At 41.3% G+C, this 20,601-nt stretch overlaps 1 protein-coding gene across 10 annotated transcripts in view; it reads right to left on the reverse strand.

The window, feature by feature from the left end:
* RBMS1 (RNA binding motif single stranded interacting protein 1) overlaps window positions 1-20,601 on the reverse strand; it is a 216,270-nt gene that overhangs the window by 42,394 nt on the left and 153,275 nt on the right. For all 10 annotated transcript variants that reach the window (XM_032355716.1, XM_032355715.1, XM_032355718.1 and 7 more), the window contains exons 3-4: window positions 6,294-6,352; window positions 1,282-1,373 (exon numbers count right to left, since the gene is read on the reverse strand). In XM_032355716.1, coding sequence (XP_032211607.1) covers window positions 1,282-1,373; window positions 6,294-6,352 — 151 coding nt within the window. The remainder of the gene's footprint in view (window positions 1-1,281; window positions 1,374-6,293; window positions 6,353-20,601) is intronic.

Genomic DNA, 20,601 nt, shown 5'->3' on the forward strand with positions numbered 1-20,601 from the left:
TTTTAAGATAATGAGAGTGGCCAGAAAAGTCATGGGACCCACCCTGGATTTTATCCATGAGAGGAAGAAGCAGGAACTTCAGAGAATAGAGGAAATGGACAAAGTAGGGGGGTAAATAGGGCTGTTTCCTGATTATGCCTTGAAAGTCCTGCTTATAAAATGGATGGGGACCCACTGTTTACAGAGGCAGGTTAAACACGCTGCAAATCATTATGCAACACCAGTACTGCACAGTTACAATTAAATATATTTAAAACTCTCATAATCACGGTCTTCTAACAATGCCACAGGGAATTACTCTATATTATGGACAGATAATCAGAAAATCATGGTGCTTAATATTTACATAGTTTCTATTTGTTTTAACTTCTTACTCTGGAGCTCAAGAAAATCTAAAATATGTCCAACTCAATTCAAAGCTTTAAAAACAGTTAAAGTCAAAGACTACTTTGAGAAAGGTGATCCCTTTAACTAATTCCTAAAATCATTATTTGTGTTGATTCTTCAAGTCAAGGTAAATCTCTGGTGTGGTAGCTACACACGCATCCTTCAGCAGACTCAAGGTCTGAGCAGGTAGCAGGTAACCTATCTCTTCGCCAGAGCCCTTGAACTGCCATAAATTCTCCTTCCTTATGGAAATGTGAATGCTCCTGAGGCAATGATCACATGCTACTATTCAGAAGCCGCAGAAGTAATGAAATTACTTTCCTCTGTGCTTTAAGAAGACAGAGAATATAAAACTATTGATCTTTTGAAAAGAATACACAAAATATCAAACTGCTGAGTTTCAGGCTTAAAAATATTTTCCATAGCAATTCAAGGCCCACAAATGGAAAAAAAAATTGCACAGAATTATATGAGTCTCTTTAGAAGTGCACTATGGGTACTAGGTGTGACATAACCCAAGTTTACATTTGGGCAATAAGAATACGAAGGGCATAAACCCCACCTCAACAACATTCCTCTTCCAGAATCCTAAAAGTTTATCAGAAACAAGCCTTGAAGAAAGCCATTATAGAACTACTAAAGGGTAGATTCATATCCCATAATAACCAGTGTCTAAACATGTCTGACTTCCTGTACCGATTCGAAATGGCTTCTGTAGCTTCCTCTGCCCTAAACTACGACTGAGGATGTGGAGGCCAGGACAGGCGTCCAAAAGCACACAAGGTTAGCGGGGACGCAGGGAAAATGCCAACGCCAATGGGCGGAGCACTGTGCCAGGCTTCAGGACCAAAGCTAGGGCCCAGAGAAGTAGTTGACTACTGGATCTCGACTCACCTTTGCCATTTGAGCTTGAACCCCACTAGCCTTCAGGGCAGACACAGCTTTCTGGGCTGCTGCAGGACTGTCAAAGTCGACAAAACCATAACCTGAAACACAAAACATACTTGCTTATTAAGCCATTATTTTGCGACAATGAAAAGAGCAAAAGAAGGACTCTCTGGTTCCCGATGTGGGGGCAGCAGAAACGGAACCCCTGACATCCTGACACGCCACTGGCATTACCAGCTGTCATGCTGTCTCCTTTGCAGGCTGTCTGTCCCTGGCTCTCATGAGCTAGGCAGATTTCCTTCCAAGTCAAAAACAAACCAACCAAAACAAAACCCCCAAACCCCCAGTTTTCCCCTTTCTTCAGGTGTCCTGCTTACTGAAGCAAATGACATCTAAGTTAACCAACCAAAGTTAAAAAAAGAAAAAATCAACTTCAGAGAAATAGCATTTTTATGGAACTTAACAAGTAACAGGAAAAAAAAATGTTTATCCCACAGACTAAATTTATTTTTCAAAGAAGTATAACCATGAAATACCCCAAACATAAAATAATGGAAAGTTTAGTATGTGATTAAAAATGATTATTTACTTAAAATATACCTCATGATTCCCCTTCATATAGATAAAGGAGTAAAAATGCCTCCAGATGGCCAAAAAAGCTGTTTCAGCAGTTCATGCCCTAATGGCTAAAAACAAAACATAATACAAACAAACAAATAACCTTCTAAAAGAGGCTCTGGTTCAAAGCTTATTTATTCATAGCTTTATAAACATTTTTAACAAGCTGGTCAGGTAATCCCCAGCCACACTAAATCAGAAGCAGGGGTACAGGGTGTCAGGGTAAGGGCAGGGCAGCTACAAAATGAGCGTATGGATGGTACCTAGCAGCAAAAACTAGCAACAAGCCATGAAAGAGGAAAACTATAAAATGAAGAGGACTTAAGCAGTCTAAAAGCAACAGCCCCATGAATTTGCCCAATCCAGTGAGCCACTGGTCATTTTTTGTTGTGATCACTCTTAAGTTATTGAGAAAAGGTTAAATCATACTTAACACACTGTTTAAAAGATCAGGGTAGCAGGCAAAAATACTGACAGAGATTTTATTGGAACACAAGCCTGTTACTATGAAATAAACTTTAAATGAGTAAGAATATTTTGAAAAACAAAAGCACTGTTTGGAGGCTGCAGGGAAGGGCCAGTCCTATCACTCACTGATTTCTTGACAGGGTAAAGATAGAGTATCTTCCACGAAAAGTACTAGTGTCCATTCAAACGGACAAACATACCTATCAACAAGGCCAAACACAGAGCTTGGCAAGGGTTCAAAGGTCGGTTGGCAATATTAGTACCCAAAGCTACTGTCTGGTAACTAAACGGGTTGTAATGAAACAGAGTAAACCATCAATTATAGAAATAGAGGTTTCAGCAGAGATGTGTTAAAGCTGAAATAAGCAGCAGCTTCCTTCTATTACTTGGAATTGGACGGAAATAAAGCCTGATTTGATTTTGACAGTAGAAGAACAGCCAGGTTGGAAAGAAAAAGAAGAGCTGGCTCAGGTAAAAACAGAGAATGGCACTCAACAGCCACATCAGCAATTAGAGTCAACACCATTAGAGCGTTTTTAGAAACCCGTAAGTCAATGCTAATACGCAATCCTCTGTGGGGACACACACACACACTGTCACCCTCGCACCTATTTATCACCCACATACAACTTGAGCAGGCTGTAAACGAAGATCCAGCTTCAATGAAAGACCTCACTCCCGCTGATGGATATTTGAGTGAGGTCACCCCCCACACCCCACCCCCGAACACAATCTTCTTGTTGACTGTATATCACAAGACACAGAAAGATCTCAACTTTGATGTAACTGGGGTTGAACTTATTATCAGTCAAGTACGATTAGTATCATTTTACCTGTTATTTTATTAGGAAAAATCTATAATGGTTGCATTTTAGTTGTTTATATTCTTTTCTGGCCTTCTCAAAGCACAAATATTTCAGTAAATATTTTCAATAAATATTTTTGCTGTAAACAAATCTAATGGGTAGGCATGCAACCGTGTGCTCTGTCATTTTGTCTGCTGCATTACTTTCAAGTAAATATAAGACTGTATCAACTTGAGTTATAGGTTCTGTGGGTTTCATTGCATAAATGGGTATAAAGATACTTCTAAAGGTGAGATTTGCTAAATAACACAGCAGCCTCTCATTAGAACCCTAGAAAGACTCTCCTTGGGTCTCAGGACCAGGAATAGTTATGGTACTCCTGCTTCTTGAATTTTCCTCCACATTATAGTCACTAAGCCACGGGAATAGATACGTTTTTTTATTTTTGTTTTGCCCATTAGCAAACTCAGGCCATTTTTGTAGTAAGCTGAGAATTCCTGCTCTTACCCCTATCTTCCCCTTAGTCAGATTTATTCCCACCCATTTTTATAACTTCGTGTGTGTGTGTGTGGGGGGGGGACATTTGCGTGCATGTGTTCTAGTTTTATATGTAACTCTGTAAGCATTAATAAAATTATTCAATCAGTGCCACAACTGATACTCTGTAAATTTTTTTTGGCTTGGAATTGCCATCTATACTGGTGTTGGAAAGTGTTTAAACACCTTTATTTAGTTGGGTAAAACCTGACAAAAATTGAAATGCAGAAGAACAACTGACTCAAAAAGTTTCAAATTTAATAGCTAAGGTACATGTTATTCTGAGCAATGTTTCCTTCAGTGTAATTTTCTTTCTTGGATAGAGACTCCAAAATATGCTTTGTGACCAAAAAAAAAATGTTCTGTGACCTCTAAGGTCTCTAACTTTCAGGTATAAAATTCTTTGATATGGTCAACCTCAAAAAATTAGTATATAACATGTGAATTTTCTATTTATGTGAATACTCTGTAATCCCTTATGCATTATCTATATTTATACACCTATTCATCCATTCACTTACCTGCCTTCTCATGTTATCAATGGCTACCATGCTGTCTTTTTTATGAGGTATACTGTGTTATTTCTTCTCATTTGTCCTAAAATAACATTTTTTTCCTGGGAGCTCTCTCATTCTACTTCTAGGATTTTATAAACCCATTCTGCTCCCTTGGTCCCTTCACTCACTCACCCATCCACCGCATGTGCTGACATGTCTATTCCTGAGAGCCTGTGTGTTACAAAGAGCCCTAAAAGGTTCCTACCATTGCCCTCACGGAAGGCACTATCTCCTGAGACTCACTTTAAGAGAAGGTCTCCAGGAGACGTGCTGTTTGGACAATCAGTTCTGAATTATTCTTCCCTTTATTTTAAAAGCCCCACAAATCTCTCCACTTTTCTTGGAATATCTTCCAACCGTGAAGGCTTCGTATCATAAAATGTCCGATTTCACATGAGTATATTTTACTTACACCTTTTCTATATTGTGTTGAGCATTTTATGGAATTTTGGTTTCTAAGGAACAAACTCTCATTGGAGAAAAGTGTACTACATACAGGTAGGCGTGTTCAGTGCAGGGGAGTGGGAAGCATTCAGCCGGGGAGTCCTCTGAGTCCTTCCCTCACTTAACTGGGCAGCTGTGCTAATTTTTAACACACTGATCTGCCATGTAAGATTCTTCTCTGCTGGGGGCGGGGTGGGAGGAAAGGTAGGGTCAAGCCATAAAACCATTTGTCTACTGTGATTTTCTCTCTCAGTTTGAAACAAATGTTTGAGATCAGCTTCCTGTTTTATGCTGCAAGAGACCACTTTTCTTTATAAAACTGAAAGGTTTTTTTTCCCCACGTCCCTGTTTTCTCAAATCGTTTACAAGTACGTGAAATAACACTAACCTTGGCAACTAAATAGAAACATTTCAGTCTACAATTTGACTCTCTAGTTTAATTCATTTAAAATATTTATTGAGTACCTCTCTACATAAAGCACTGCTTTATTCACTGTCCCTAGGCAAAACTGTCTTCATGTGCCATGTGGCTTAAACAGGGGCTTAGATATTGGCCACAAAAGCTCCTTTAAATGCAGGAACTTTGAAGAAGACACAAATACAATGAACCACTTCAAGTCTAGATTAAAGGAAATGGCTGGCTTCTCCGAGGCTTCCCATACGGTTCATTTCCATTCTTTGACTTTCTCAGACAGCGCTAAGTCAAAGCTATCGCCACTCCTTAAAAAAACTGGGGTCTAATTAATGAGGAGATTTGCCTTCTCTGCCTATTCCTGTCAACCTTATTTCAATTCATGGGGTCAGTGGTCGGACTCAAAGTCAGCTGACTCTATTCTTCCCCTTTCCTCGAAATCACATGCCCATTGTTAAGATGCTGGATCATTAAAAGTCAGAACCACCGGGCATCAGCGCTGCCTACTGTAGACGCCTCCTTTTCCAGCTCACGGAGCTGGATGAGCTCATCCTAATTACATGGAAAACTGAAGGTCAGTGCATCAAATTAATGCAGCAGCATATTTCAAAGGGGCGTATGACCTCCCCTCCCTATTACAATTTGGTCAGTGAAAATGGTTCTCTCCTCCCCCGCTGCCAATATTGTCAACAGGCATTCAGCACAGAACAATTGGGAGTATTGAAACATGTAATTAAGTACTGCTTAAAACTACTCTATTCTAATTAATAGAGCCAATTTGCACAATATGTAATCTTTTCAGTTCTTTAGTACAGTCCAATGGTCTTCAGTAAGCAGCTCTAATCTCCTCAGGCTCAGGAAAGAAAAGCTATTTTCTAACTCTACTTCCCTTTTAAAGTAGGGGCTAAATGCCAACCAGTATCCTGCCTGTTAGCTCCACTGGAGTCAGATCTGCGACTCTGGCAAAGTGTAGCGCTGTAGGGTTTCCAGCCAAACCTCAGCCAGGGACAAATGTAAAGGAATATGCTGACACCATGCAAGACCGGAACTGGGGGACACAGAAGACTCGGTTTTTAATAAAATGGAGGTAGTAATTTTGAAACCAAAGATCAGGTTTACAATGCCGTCAGTTTCCTAGAGCTAGGATGTAGTAAATTATCATCCAAGGGAATATACCTTTGCATTTGTTTGTTGTCTTATCCAAAATTGCCTTCGTGGAGACTATCTTCCCATATCTGAAAGATAAAAAGAAAAAGAAAAAAAAGAACAGGAGAAGTTAAAATCAAGGAACCCTTAGGAATGGCAAAGTCCAGAGCGCATACATACTTTTCAAGCACCTGCAAAATTTAAAGGACAAAATGTCCTATACTTAGGGGACAGATAATGAGAATTTTAAACTCAAAACTAAACTAAAAGAAGGGACTGGCTAGGCCTCCTATTTGAATCCTCAGATTACGGTCTGATGTTGACCTTTGAGGAATCAGGTACTTACCTGACACTCTTCGGACCAAAAAAAAAGAAAAATGGGGGGGCGGGGCGGGGGCGGGGAATGAAGTCCCTAAGAAGTTACTTCTAGCAACACTACGTGAATATAAAGCCAAATGCAAGGCTATAAAATTTACCTAACACCTTGATAACTATTAATGTTTATATAAGTCTATAAAGATATATAACTAATATATTAACACCTCTTTCAACTCAGTAATAATAGCTCCACATACATATGTGAAACGATAGTAACAATCAAGAATAAAAAACCATGAGCCAGGGATTAAGCATTAATTTGATGAGGGTCTGTATAAATGTGATGGAATTCCTTAAGGTACAATAGATGTTGGGGGAAGAAGGAAAAAACCCAGAATATTAACCTCTTAATGATCTGCTGCTGAAGATGAAGTAGAAGTGTAGCTTAGTAAGTCCATGTCCCAACCTGAACCCTTTCAGAGTGGCCACACCACAAGGTAAAGCACAGCCATCTGTGCTCGTCCTCAAAAAGCTAAGGAAAAACCTTTGAAAATTAATTCTTAAAAATTGTGGGGACTTTGAGAAATGCACGTAATTCACATCACGGATCTGTGACCTGTGCCCTCATTTATACATGTTTTACTTTCCTGTGTATTACTTTTAAAATTTCATATTTTCTCTAATAATACTTTTTCATGATTGACCCCAAGGTCTTTAAAAAGTCTTGAAAGCTTAGGAAATGAAGCATGTGTGTAGCACTTTAAAGCATTTCTGAATACTGTAGGTTTCTGGTTTATGCAATGAACAAGCTGAAATATATTTATCTAGAAGAAACAAATGGCTTGAACCACCTCTTTTCCCCGGTTCATTTTCACTCTGTGTAATCACATAATCAAATGATTACTAACCAGGCATGAAAGTAAAGATAATTTAAGGTTCAAATGACAATTACATCCAAGAGGCATAATATCGCACAAACACCTTCAATTCCCTGTAGAGCTTCTGAGTATTTACAACATTAACACAGGTCACCATGCTTAGCAAAAAAGGGCACTAATTTTTGAAAAATCTGAAAACCAGAGAAAATAAGTGATTTAAAAACCACCTTTTCAGCAACCATTTCTCTATAGATTACTTTCATGCTGGATTTATTTATCAGCACGCTCCTTTGCAAAAGTTTTGGCTGGAAATGCTTTTAGACTGCATTCCAGTCTCAAACCTCTCCAACAGTATGGAAGAGAGTTAGTATGACTCCAGTTCAGGATAAGGGGATTCAAAGTCACAGAGATTAAGAGACTCTGCTTGAGGTCACAGAGTTCAGAGTCTTTTGTAAACCAAGAAGAAGAAAGGAAATTTAGGGAAGGTCAGGGGCTGGCCTTCTACCCTCCTGGTCCTGCTCACCCCACTAACCATGGGAGAGAAAGGGAAATGTGGGAGGTAGGAAAAGAGAAAAGTCTCCTGGGAGCACTGGCGCTCAGTCCACGCCAGTTTTTCTGGGTTTCTGTTCTCTTTGATCTCTCTGCTGCTGTGACATTACTCCTCGCCATCACATCTAAGTACCCCACTCCTCCCCTGCTCTGAACTTGCTCCCCAGATCTCAGCCTACATTTCTGGGTGCTCTTTCCAGGCTTCTTCGCCCATTCGACCTCCTATCCTCCCTCCTTAGCCAAATACTCTGATCTCAACCCTTCCTTTTCCTAGGAAATCCATCCAATTCTATGGTGTTATGTAAAGCATGTTCTCTGGTGCTTGTTTCTCCTTCCTGATTTGGGTCTTGTTTTTTTTTTTTAAAGAGGTTATTTATTTATATGAGAGAGAGCGAGAGAGCAAGAGAGCAAGCGCGTGCTACATGACTGAGGTGGGGGGGGAGGGAGAGGCAGATTCCCTGCTGAGCGGGAAGCCCAATTTGGGGCTCAATCCCAGGACTGTAGGATCATGACTTGAGCGAAAGGCAGGTGCTTAACCAACTGAGCCACCCAGGTGCCCCCTGAGTTGATTTTTTGTTATTCCCCCAATGTCAGTTTTTTGTCTCTCTTTCAACTCAAGTATCTTTTTTAAGTTAAGATACTTTGATATCTCATTCAGTGTCACCTCATGCCCACTATTTTCTAAATCCCATCCTTAAAGAGCCCAAACCCATCTTCTCTTCTTTCATTCAGTAGCAGTGTCCCACTCTGATCTCCCACCAGGCTCGAGGTCCTCAAGACACCATGGACTCAGCCATCCTGAGTCCAGGCAGTCAGGAGCCCTTCTGAGTTGTCTCTGACATGTTTCTAATATTCACCCTTCCCCTTCACTACCTCTAGACCCAAGCAAAAAACACACAATACTTCTTGCCTTGCTTTCAGCTTCTGGCGCTTCCAACCATGTCTGCTGCTTTAATTTACTTTAAACATCACTTTAAACATGTCTCTCTCATCCCATCATTATCCCATTCTAGCCCTGTTTGAACTTGAAGAACCTGTTCAAACATTATCTCTTCCATGAAACCATCCCTAATCTCCTCATCCAAATCCATTGTGATTTTATAAGAAACCAAAAAGGGGATTACATTTACTCAGTTCCTACTTATGTTCTAGGCGCTGTGCCAGGGGCTTTGTATGCATGATCTTATTTAATTAACTTTGCAACATTCTTATGAGGTAGGTGCTATTATTGCCATTTTTACAAATGGGAAAGTAAAAGCTCATATAGATTTTAAGCCAAAAATCTCTCCTAAAACCCGAAAGCTTAAACAAATTTTGTTTAAATTCTCACTGCAATTTATTCATGAAATAATTCCGAGAAACAATGTTTCCTTTATACACTGAAGGTGTGAAAGTGAAGGAAATCATCTGGGAGACCTCTTCTTATCAAGGTATGGGAGATTTGCTTTTCAAGCCAAAGTAAAGCTTTTGTTTGTGTTAAACATAAGAAATAAACATGTGGTTCATGGTTGAAAGAGGAATGTGGGGGAGGTGTGTGGGAGAAGAGATTTCTGAAATTTATTCAGTTTTACTTTCTACTGCGGTTTTCACCATGATTTGTGAGTTAAGCCTAAAAGACTTCTCAGAAAGGTACTATCTCGGGAGCTATTCCATACCGGCCTCCCTGTAACTCCCTACATGGAGTTACCTAAGGGGTACAGAAGGGTTTACCTCTGGTGAGTTATCTTCTTTCCTGGGCTGTCCGCTCAGCAACACCTCCCGTGGCACCAGAGGTATCTTATTCAAATAACTGAACTGGAAGATGCCCCACGTTCAGTCGCTCAGGCCCTGGCTCTGGTAGCGTCTCCGTGATGATGCGGTCACCGTATGTGGGACTGGAGGGCAGAACAAGTAGTTCTGATCACGGGAGACAGGATCTAGAACACAGGCCTGGGCCGTCTATCAAATGGTGCCTCAAGGAACAGGAAAAGGCACAGCGGGGTTCAGAGCACGCACCCTTTCCCGCATACTAGTTCCCTCTGCGGTAAGATTTAATGATGTGGGGCAAGGGGTGCGGGGGTGGGGGTTAAAGAGGGTTCCCATTTAGTCTGATTCTATTGTTGCTCATCTGTGCTTCCGAGAGTAACAGACATTTGAGTAAAACGTCATAAATCAACCAGATACTCACTCGCCCTTGGTTGAGTTTGTTTTAAAACATCATTAAGTAACAGAGACAGGTTTGGGAGAAAAAAGCCTCTTGACTGACAGGATTCACACTCTGACAACACCAGAGAGGAGAGCAAGCCGTAGAATTTTAAAGGAAAAAAATGTGACTAGGAAGATTCTGAGGGTTTTCCCTATCTTCAAAGTAATGAGGCTCAGACCGTAGCCCTGGCTACCAGAAAATAATATTCTTTGCTAAAAGCAGATAATCCACTCCAGAGGAAGTAAAAGGATAAAGAGTAATTAAGAGATGTGACTACAGAATCATTAGAATTTCAAAGGGAGTGGATAACAAGTCTCATATTTAAACCTATTGGCCCAAGTGAACCTGGCTGATAAAACCTTCTGCTTAGAATCTACCAGAATTTCTTCTGTTTTTATCACAGCTTGTCATTTCTGCCCTGTTTCCATTGAGATTTCTTTCATCTGCTGAACTATAAAGTCAAAGTAAAGTTTGGTCTGTCCTAAGTAAATAAAACTTAATTTTCTTCTCCGGCCCCTTCACGTAGTACCTTCTAAACTCTCTTTTTATTAATTTACCTTAATTACAAAAGAAATGCACCCTTGTAATTGGAAGACACAGAAAAGTAAGTTGAGATATTTTTAAAAAGATTTTTATTTATTTATTTGAGAGTGAGTAAGAGAGAGAAAGAGAAGGAGTAGGTAGGGGCAGAGGGAGAGAGAGAAGTAGGCTCCCCACTGAGCCCGATGCAGGGCTCGATGCCAGGACTCTGGGATCATGACCTGAGCTGAAGGCAGACACTTAACCAATGAGCCACCCAGGCGCCCCAAACAAAGTTGAAATATTAAAATTACCGCAAGTCCCGGATAGGAATGTTAAGACACAGTGGTGCCAATCCTAGACTTTGTCCAGTGGGCATGTACACAAGGAACACACATGTGTACAACCTGTGTATGTGTACACACACACACACACACACACACACACTCCTGTACTAGGGAACTGGCAGCTTTGGAAAACTCCCAGTTCCGTGCCCAGGCTCTGGAAAGTGAAGTCCAATCCACCCACCACCAACAGATGGCGACAGTGGTTGCTCTGTTATTTTAACATTGGTCCTTCCAGTTGTAAATTCATTTAAGGCACCATGGGGTAATTTGCAGTGTCGATGTTAATTCTGAAAGGTTTTATGAACATAATTAAACCTGAAAAAGCAAGGAGAGTATAGAAAACAAAAATAAGAAAAAGTATATACTTATGATGTAAACAACAAAAAAAAGAGATTTTCTGTTTGATAAAGGGCGGGATACTGCGCATGCCTAGGGGATGACTGGTTTTGTTTGTTTTAACAGCTGAGCTGCCTGTGAAGGACAACTAGGGACTAAGACATCCTTTGAGATTCTGTGCCTGTGCAGAGGACAATCATCAGCAAGAAAGAGGGACAGAGAACTGAAATGACTTCTGAGTATTTGGCTATCAGTTCAGCATCAATACGAGACAATATGACCCAGAGAGTTAATGCAGGAGAATAATAAAAAGAATAGCTTAATTCTCTATAGCTTTCACTTTATGCCTGGCATAATTTTAAGCGATTTAAGTCAATTATTTTAATCCCAACCACCTCTGCAGTAGGTTAGGTATTATTCCCATTTTGTAGATGTGAAACCAGGGAGCACAGCCTGGGCCCTTGTCAAGTTGCACAGACAGTAAGTGGCAAAGATGGGAGGCAGGAATTTTGATCTGGACACCATGCTGACAGCTGCAGAAACAGGTCCCCAACCACAGGCTGTTCCATAAGTTCAAAGCAATTCCTATCTTGACTCTGCACAGATCCAAATGAGTGAGGGGATGAGGGCGGACTCAAACTGCAAAGGTTTCCAGGACTGATGCTGAGAACATTCCGAAAGGAGTTTCCCGGACTTCCCGGGTAGAGACAACATGGGTCTATTTGGAATAAAGTGCCCAACAGAGCATGCATATTAGTGGGGAGGAGGTACAGCCCGCTCTAAAGCTTAAAAGGATCTACTCGGTGGGAATGGATTCAGGGATGATAAGCCAAAACTTCTCTTGTTATTTTGGATTTGGTGGGGGAAAAGGAAAAAAAAAAGGGCACAAACACACCCATACAGAGACAATACTGTGTATGTCGTTTTGCGTTTTCCCCCTAGCTCTTTTTGCTGTTGTATCTTTTCAGCGGCCTCCCAGGAAATGAGGATTTCCTAAAATTTGCTTTAGCTCTCCCAACAATAGGCTGAATAGGGGAAGGAAAAGAAAGTATTAAATTACACCCATTTTGCTAATAGAAAAGTTTGTTGGAGAATACAGTAAAAAAGTGGGAGTTGCCTGTCCATGTTATTGTGTACCCTCACTACGCTGAGTAATTCACCGGGCTGGTTTTCTTTATTTACTTGGTATAGAAAGTGGTCAGCATTTGAAGATGAGAAACGAGACACGGGACATTTTAAAATGAGGCAATCAATACCAAACAAATTTTTTATGACTTTGCCTGGTTAGTACTGAAGATTTTAAATGTTACCGTTAAGACTCTTCTAAGATATACAAGTATTAAAGGTATAGAAAGTCACTCCACTTTTCCTTACAGCTGTTTCGGCTTAACTCTTAACCTCTGTTAGCAGTCTGTCCCTCCCAACTGTGTGGCAGAGCGAGGGGTACCCTCGTGAGTACAGTGATTCCTGGTACATGCGACAAAACAGAAAGCTTCATCTAATGCAGCTGAAATTGGAGCCAGGCTCTGAGGGTTAAATGCTTGGCAGGAAAAGCTGCTAGAGCCCTAAAGGTCAGGAGCAAACCTGGTGCTGAAGGTGAATGGAGCACAGGAAAGACAAAGACAGTCGAGAAAGAGATCAGACCAAGAAATCAACCCACAAATATTTACAGCATGTCTCCGGCATGCCCTTCACCAGACAGGGCCTACAAAAAATACACATGATGTCATTCTTGTTATCAAAGGTTGGCCGGGGAGATCATCTTTGAAGGGATGTAAGGAATTTTTAATATTAAAAAATAAGAATACTGACGAATACTGACTTCTCTGACGAATGCTAAATAAAGGGAGGCATAAACACAGGAGAAGGTCAAGTCCACCAGGAAAGACTCTGGGGAAAGCAGAAATTTAGGTGGGCCACGGAGGACAATAAACAGAGGAACCCACCAAATTAGCAACCCATGTTGGGGGAGTAAAGGAAGCTAAGTTTGAAAAGGTTTGATAGGGCCTTGAGCTCCAGGAAAAGAGTAAAGGAACAGAATGTGTCTGGAAGTTTTGTAACAGCATAGTGATATGATGAAAGCAAGACTTTAGTTAAGATTAATGAAAATCTTATGGCTAGGATTAGCAGAGCGAGAGGTGCCATATTTTATTTTACTAAATTTATTTCTTTTGCTCTTGGTACTCAAGCAGTAACTGTCAAGTTCAAGAAATTACGACAAAGGGATGAGGACAGGTAGGAGTTGACTAGAAAGGTTCTAAGGGACAGAAAGGTTTGAAGACAGAGGACATCTCTGAACCAGCCTTAAATGCTTAACCTGACATCTGAGAAAGGGAGTCCATGGTGTCCAGGCTACGGAAAGCCAGTGGCGTATGTATATCTGTGAGCGCACAGAAGCTGGAGAAAAGGAGCCACTGCAGCTCCCTTTCCCACAGGGTCCTGGAAGGCACAAGGAGTTTCAAACCCAGTCCTAGAGCCTGAGGATGAGAAACGATTTAGCAGAAGCTCAGAACATCTTCAAGGAGTCTATCCCTCCACTGGACTGGTTCTCCCACAGCACCTGAGCCGCTGAAGAATCAATTAGAGAAGCTTTAGGACCAAGTATCACATTCTTCAAGAAAAAAGAGATGTATCTACATATCTGAATTTTAAGATAATCGCACCCCTTCAGACTACAAATAACATTGGTAATTCACACCCAGATGTCAAGATTTTTATCCTCTTCTGACTAAATTTAGAGCCATGCCTGCTCATCTGCCTTTTCAACATTCCTGGGTGCCTTAACTAATCTACTCTAACTGCTACAAAAGTAACAACGGATGCTATTTATGGCATATACGGCTTGAACTAAATAATTCACAGAGTATGAACATTAAAACTACCTCATTAGAAATGGCTAAAATGCTTTTTTGCCATATTTGATGAAAACATTATATCTCTCTTTTAAATAAAAAGTGCACTATAAAGCATCTGATTTATTACACAGATTTGCTATTACAGTCGAGTATCAAATCTATGATGATCTGCAATCAAGGTAAAGTAGCTTTACACTATTTTATGGTCTTTTAAGAGCACACAGCACACAAAGAGTCACTTACATTACTGTATGACCATATTTTTGCCACAAGTCACGGTACCACAGCACTTAGGGATGCAGTCACAGATGGCCAGGCCCCAGTGAGTGCTCCCAAGTACTAACACGTCAGAGGAAAATAATACTCGCTGAAAAGGGAACCCAGAATATTGCAAGTAAAATGTAAATTACCTATCATTAAAAAGAATCCTTCAAAGTCTCAGGCCATGATTAATGTCTAACTTTTAAAACAAAGGCGCCTTGATTACAGAAAGTGGTCTTTATTTCTGAATTGAATTTTTTTTTTTTTTAAAAAGATTCCATTTGTTTATTTGACAGACAGAGATCACAAGTAGGCAGAGAGGCAGGCAGAGAGAGAGAGAGAGGGAAGCAGGCTCCCTGCTGAGCAGAGAGCCCGATGCGGGACTCGATCCCAGGACCCTGAGATCATGACCTGAGCCGAAGGCAGAGGCTTAACCCACTGAGCCACCCAGGCGCCCAATTTCTGAATTGAATTTAAGAACTGACAAGGAGAGAGCATTTTTAAGAATTTTCTTCCTCTCCCACCCAAACCTGCAATATATTTGCTTTGCTTTGACAACTCACCTTCATGTCTACATTGAGTTTCACTTTACTGTATCACAAGGAAGACAATGTTATAGTAGAAAGAACCCCGAGTGGCAGCCAGCAAGGTCTATGCTCAAGCGCTCCTTTGGCCAATGACCAGCTCTGTGATCCTGGTGTAGTTGTCTGGCCTCAGTATCCCCACTCACACATGGTAACACCTAAGCTCACAGGACCACTGGTAAGGGGCTGACACAGTGTTCAACACATGACAGCTACTCAAAAATTAATACCTGTCATCCTTTCTCTCCCAACCCCCTCCAAATAATGGCACTTCTAATTCTTACCAGTTGAAGGCACTAAGCTAGACTGCCTTCTTATTTAACTTCGACATGGTCCTAAGGTTGCAAAGGATTGAGAAAATGTAGACCTACCATTTTTATGGTTACTGTTCAGCATGGTTATTGGCATAATGTAACCACTCGATGTAGACTGGCTGAATTAATGAAATATAAACATGTACAAGAATTTTTTTTTGCTTTGACGTGTTTGGTGTGGGAAATGGAGGGAGGCTGGCAGGCGTGGGGAGAAGGGAAATACTACATTTTGCCTTGGAAATGAATATGGCCTTGTAGTTTACCTCAATTTAGCTTATAAAAACACCAAGGAGGGAACCGAGGCAATTTAACAGTTTAACATGGAAGCAAATATTAGTACCAGAAAGAAAACTATAAAATGTTGGGGGGGGGGAGACCCAAAAAGCTAATAGAGTTTTTGTTCCTAGACTGTTTTTCATGTATCTTTAAATTTGTTGGTTAAAAAAAAAAAAAACCTAGAAATCTTTTAGACACACACACACAATGTACTGAAAAACTATGTCAGAGTCTACAGAAACTGAGCTGCATTAAACTCCAACATTGCAAACCATTAATGACTGCTTCATTCAAAACAAGAACAGCGTGACAGAGAGTAAAAGTAAACATGCTCTCTGAAGCAAAACAGAGTTATCTGAAACTATTAAAACAGAGTGTGCAAATTACCTAGAAATTTCTTTTGATTCTGACACAAGCAAAAAAAGGCCAGAGTCAAACCGGATATTTCCTAGAATGAACACTAATGTTGGCTTTGATCCAAAACACAGCCCCAGTGTATTGATTTCCAAATGCAGTCCGTCCCTCCTTTTCTAAAGTAATAAATCCTGACTGCCCCATGACCTTGAAAAGCCAGTCTGAAGAACAGACTGAAAAGGAAAATGATATCTCTTCTAGTTATTTTAGCTCTAAGAAATCTGGGGGTACAATAGAAGTGCATTACTAATTTAAAAAAAACAACAACAAAAAACACTTGGACCATATAAGCAAGAGAATGTTAACACAGCCTGCCAGCCCAGCTCATGCTTCTAAACTTAGATATTTCATTCCATTCAAGGGTCACTTGTGACCATGGTCACAAGAGTCACTGAGAGTGGAGCTGATGGAAAGGCACAATGGTTTCTCCTATACTGGTCTTCCTAGTAGGGCACTGAAAGTTTTTAATCTTAAAATTTAAGAAAATCAGAGAGGAATCCTCTGTCTGTGAAAGAATGGAACTAAAGAGAACTTTGGTATCAGTTTCACAAAATTGGCAAATCCCAAATGAAGGTAATATACCTCACTCTCAAGACTGCTAGAATTCATGCATTTTCCAGAAGACATTCTTTTTCATTCTCCTTTGCAAGTAAGGGGGCTGTGAATGAAGATGGGGACTGTTTACATGACTTGGTAAGAATTTTCCAGTCTTGGTTGCTTTGAGAAATCTTGCACAATAGGAGAGGTGCTAATGGAAAGGGAAAATATTATTCAGATTCTCTAAAAGAACAAAAAAACCAGGCTCAAGAAATGTAGGCTACTGCTGATCTGAAGCAAAATTCCAGAGTGGATTAGTAAACAGAAGGTTAGAGAGACTTGTGAAAAGAACAAGTACCAGAGTCAAGTCCTTAAGAGCAAGTCATGCACATTCAAGCTTTGCTCTTTCTCTTTGCGGGGGTGGGGGTGGGGGGGTGGTACCAGGAAGACAGGGCTACTTGGGAATGCTACAAAGTATATTTTGATTTGAGCTAAATAAAAACCATTATTTGCTCATGGACTGGATGAGGACATCTGGGAAGAGAAATTCGGTTGGGATGCGTGGGTAACTGGTTAAACGTGTGTCTAAGCTGACGTCTGGTGGTCACTGCTCCCAGCATGGAGGGAAGACTCTAGAATTGTGCCACAAAGCCCTGCTCTTGGCAGCCTTTTTTCAGTACTTAAACAATTGCATAAATCACACATATTACACATACACATGTTCCAAAGCTGGAGAGCGGGGGTGGGGGGGTGGATATAAGATGTCAAAATTAGTACTATGAAACTATTTCAATAGTCTAGAATGAATTCTTGACCAAAGCCAACACTATAATATTTAACAGGGAAAAATAAGGCATATATAAATTCGGGGGGGGGGATCAACTATAAATTTAGGTAAAGCTTCAGCTTTTTCACATGAAAATACGTGGGTTTAGGAACACATTCAAGTTCTTGGAATAAAACAGACCTAGGTTGTACTAAGAAAAATAAATGATCTGATCCTAGTAAGAATTATGCTTTGGGGCCTCTTTGGTTACCATTCCCCAACACCTACCGTTCTGGGTTGAATGGTGTCCCCCAAAAGATGTCAAAGTCCTAAGCTCCAGTACCTGTGAAAGTGATCTTATTTGGAAATAGGGTCTTTGCGGATATAATAAAGTCAAGAGGAGGTCATTATTAGGGCAGGCCCCATCCAGTGGTACAGGTGTGTTTATAAGAGGGATATCTGGATAGAGACACAGAGGATGCTGTATGATGACCTGAGGGACAAAGCTACAAGCCAGGAACACTAAGGACTGGTAGCAAACCACCAGAAGCTAGGAAGAGGCAAGGAGCCCCCCCCCCCCCCCAGGTTTCAGAGGGAGCATGGCTCTGCTGACACCTTAATTTTGGAATTTTAGCCTCTAAAACTAGCTACCCAGGGTGGGGGTACCTGGGTGGCTCAGTCAGTTGAGCATCTCAGTTTCATCCCAGGTCATTATCTCAGGGGTGGGGCACTCAGTCCTCGCTGGCTGCCTCTCCCTCTTGCTCTGCCCCGCCTCTTAAGCCTGGGCTCTCTCTCAGATAAAGAAATCTTTAAAAAGAGAGAGAGAAGAGAGAAGCTGCCCCGTGTGAGGTCTTTGTAACAACAGCCTAAGCCAATTCCTACAACTCCAGCTTGCCTAACCCTATACAAGTCCCTGTGCCCGCCCTGCTCCATCATAAGTTCTTGACCTTTCCCAACCTTCGCTTGGGAAGTTCAGTGTCATTCTGAGAAATACCCCGCCCCCCAGCTGAGTGCTGCGTCTGGGCTGTGTGTACTCAGGGCGGCTAGGAGGATGCTGTGGCATCGCCTGCACTGCTGCGTCCCTGTCTGATACGCACCTCTGCACGGCTTTCCTTTTGCCCATCAGGCCCCAGGACTGTTAACAGTTCAAATTCAGAAGAAAGCAATAGAGGAATAAATAAATGAGTAACAGTGGCCTGCTTTCGTTGAGTGCTTTCTCCACTGACCATACCTGTTTGAAACATCTCCTCTGAGCACTTCCAGAAGACAGCGAGAATGCTGCAGACAACCATCCAAAAATCACACACCCCCGACTCCTGCCCAGGGGCAGGAAGAGCAGAGGGCCTTACAGATGCTTACCTGGAAAAGGAAGCTATACAAAAACACCTGCAGTGTTTAAGCAGAGCTAGGGGACAGCCTGGCTTAGGGATGTTGTCGCAAGAAGGATTTCACAAAGACGGACTTAGGAGGATGTGATCACTGGCAGGAAACATAAAAGTAAGTGCCACTGAGTTTTTGCACAAGTTTGATTTATTTTAAGATTATGGACTTGTCATATTTTCAGTTTTAAAATGGCCCTTCTTTTTATGAAATAACAGTGAAAGTGGTGGTTGTTTCAATTCGTGTCTTTTTTGACAAAATACAGTCTTAACTCTATACTGGATCTCTCACCCCAATGATTTTTGTTTACTGTACTGGTTCTTAAAACCCCCAAACCTGGAGAACCACTGAAACATGGCAGGTTGGTAAATGGGAGGTTAGCATCCCTGCTTTGTAAAGGGGACCAGTCTGGATGATTAAGAAGATTAATGTCGATAAGGGGAGCCTGGGTGGCTTTGTCCTGGGTGACTCTGTCGTTAAGCGTCTGCTTTCAGCTCAGGTCATGATTCTGGAATCTCAGGATCAAGCTCCTCCCCCATTATGTGGGGCTCCCTGCTCAGCCGGGAGCCTGCTTCTCCCTCTGCTCCGCCCCTTTGGTCCAAATGACCAGGCCCCCAATAAAATATACCTGAGGAAAAAATGAGACAATAGGGAAAAAGGATGTAGTTAGCTTCCTTCCCTCCAGTTTTCTCCAGGAAAGTGGGTGCCATTACCAGCAATGATGCCTCCTGAATTATCCTGCTGAATCAGCAGAGCACAGCCCTCAGCTCCCCACACTTCCTTACTTCCTGCTCAGGGCTTACTTAACCCTGAATGCTTAAACTTAGTCAAGGTAAAACAGGTCCTAAATATAAATGTTGTATTTCATACTTTATCTTTAGAAAGGTCTTGTAGACTCTGCCAAGGAGAGCATCTTCAAAAGACAGCCCAGATCCTAGTGATACTAGAAAATCACTGAAGATAGGATGTACAAGGAAGAAACCACAAAGTCTCACTACATAACACAGTTTTATATATCTACACATACACATATGTGTATACACACACACACACACACACACACACACACACACACACAGAGTTCTTTTCAGCTGACTGTAAAGTTCATTCTTCCCAGACGCCATCTCAGACACTAGTGGGTGGAGATGGGAGTGGGGAAGATTGGTGAGCTTTCTTTGAGCTTGAGTTGAAAGTAAAAAAGTAGGGATATGACATGATTACCTCTCCTGTGCTTATTTGAAAAATACATATTATATATAATCTATATGATCCTAGTAATATTAATTCCCACTCTCATGTAAGGTGATAACTGTTCCATTCACACCCAGGCCAGCACCAGGCACACTAACTGCTCCATGCCTCTGACTGTTTCCACTACAAACATCCTAACTCCTGAAGAAACCAGGGAATTGGCTTTAAGCTGCAGCTCACTTCCTAGACCTGACTCCAAGCCCTTCCCAACTGTGCACTTCATTTTCAGAAGCAACGAGACAGGAATGAAGGGCAAGTGTAATAGGGGATGTGTGGCTGGAAGGAAATAAGTGCTCCTTCGTCCAGTAAATGAAAAATTACATTTTCCTTCTAGCAGCTGGCCATATAACACGAGGTACCCATATACAGAACAATTAGAGAAAAGCTGCAATGGAAATTCAGAAGATAGAAACAAGCCAGGCTCTTTTAAAACCAACAAGTACTTTGGGACGTGTGAAACCATGCAACTCTTAGTCATGAACCTGGAATGGCGAACCTTCAAGAAAACAGAGACATAGACAGCATTCATTTTCAACAGGTGAAAACGTGAATGCCACAGCATGTACTC

The sequence above is a fragment of the Mustela erminea genome, chromosome 8 (assembly GCF_009829155.1).
Source record: "Mustela erminea isolate mMusErm1 chromosome 8, mMusErm1.Pri, whole genome shotgun sequence".
Lineage (NCBI taxonomy): Eukaryota > Metazoa > Chordata > Mammalia > Carnivora > Mustelidae > Mustela > Mustela erminea.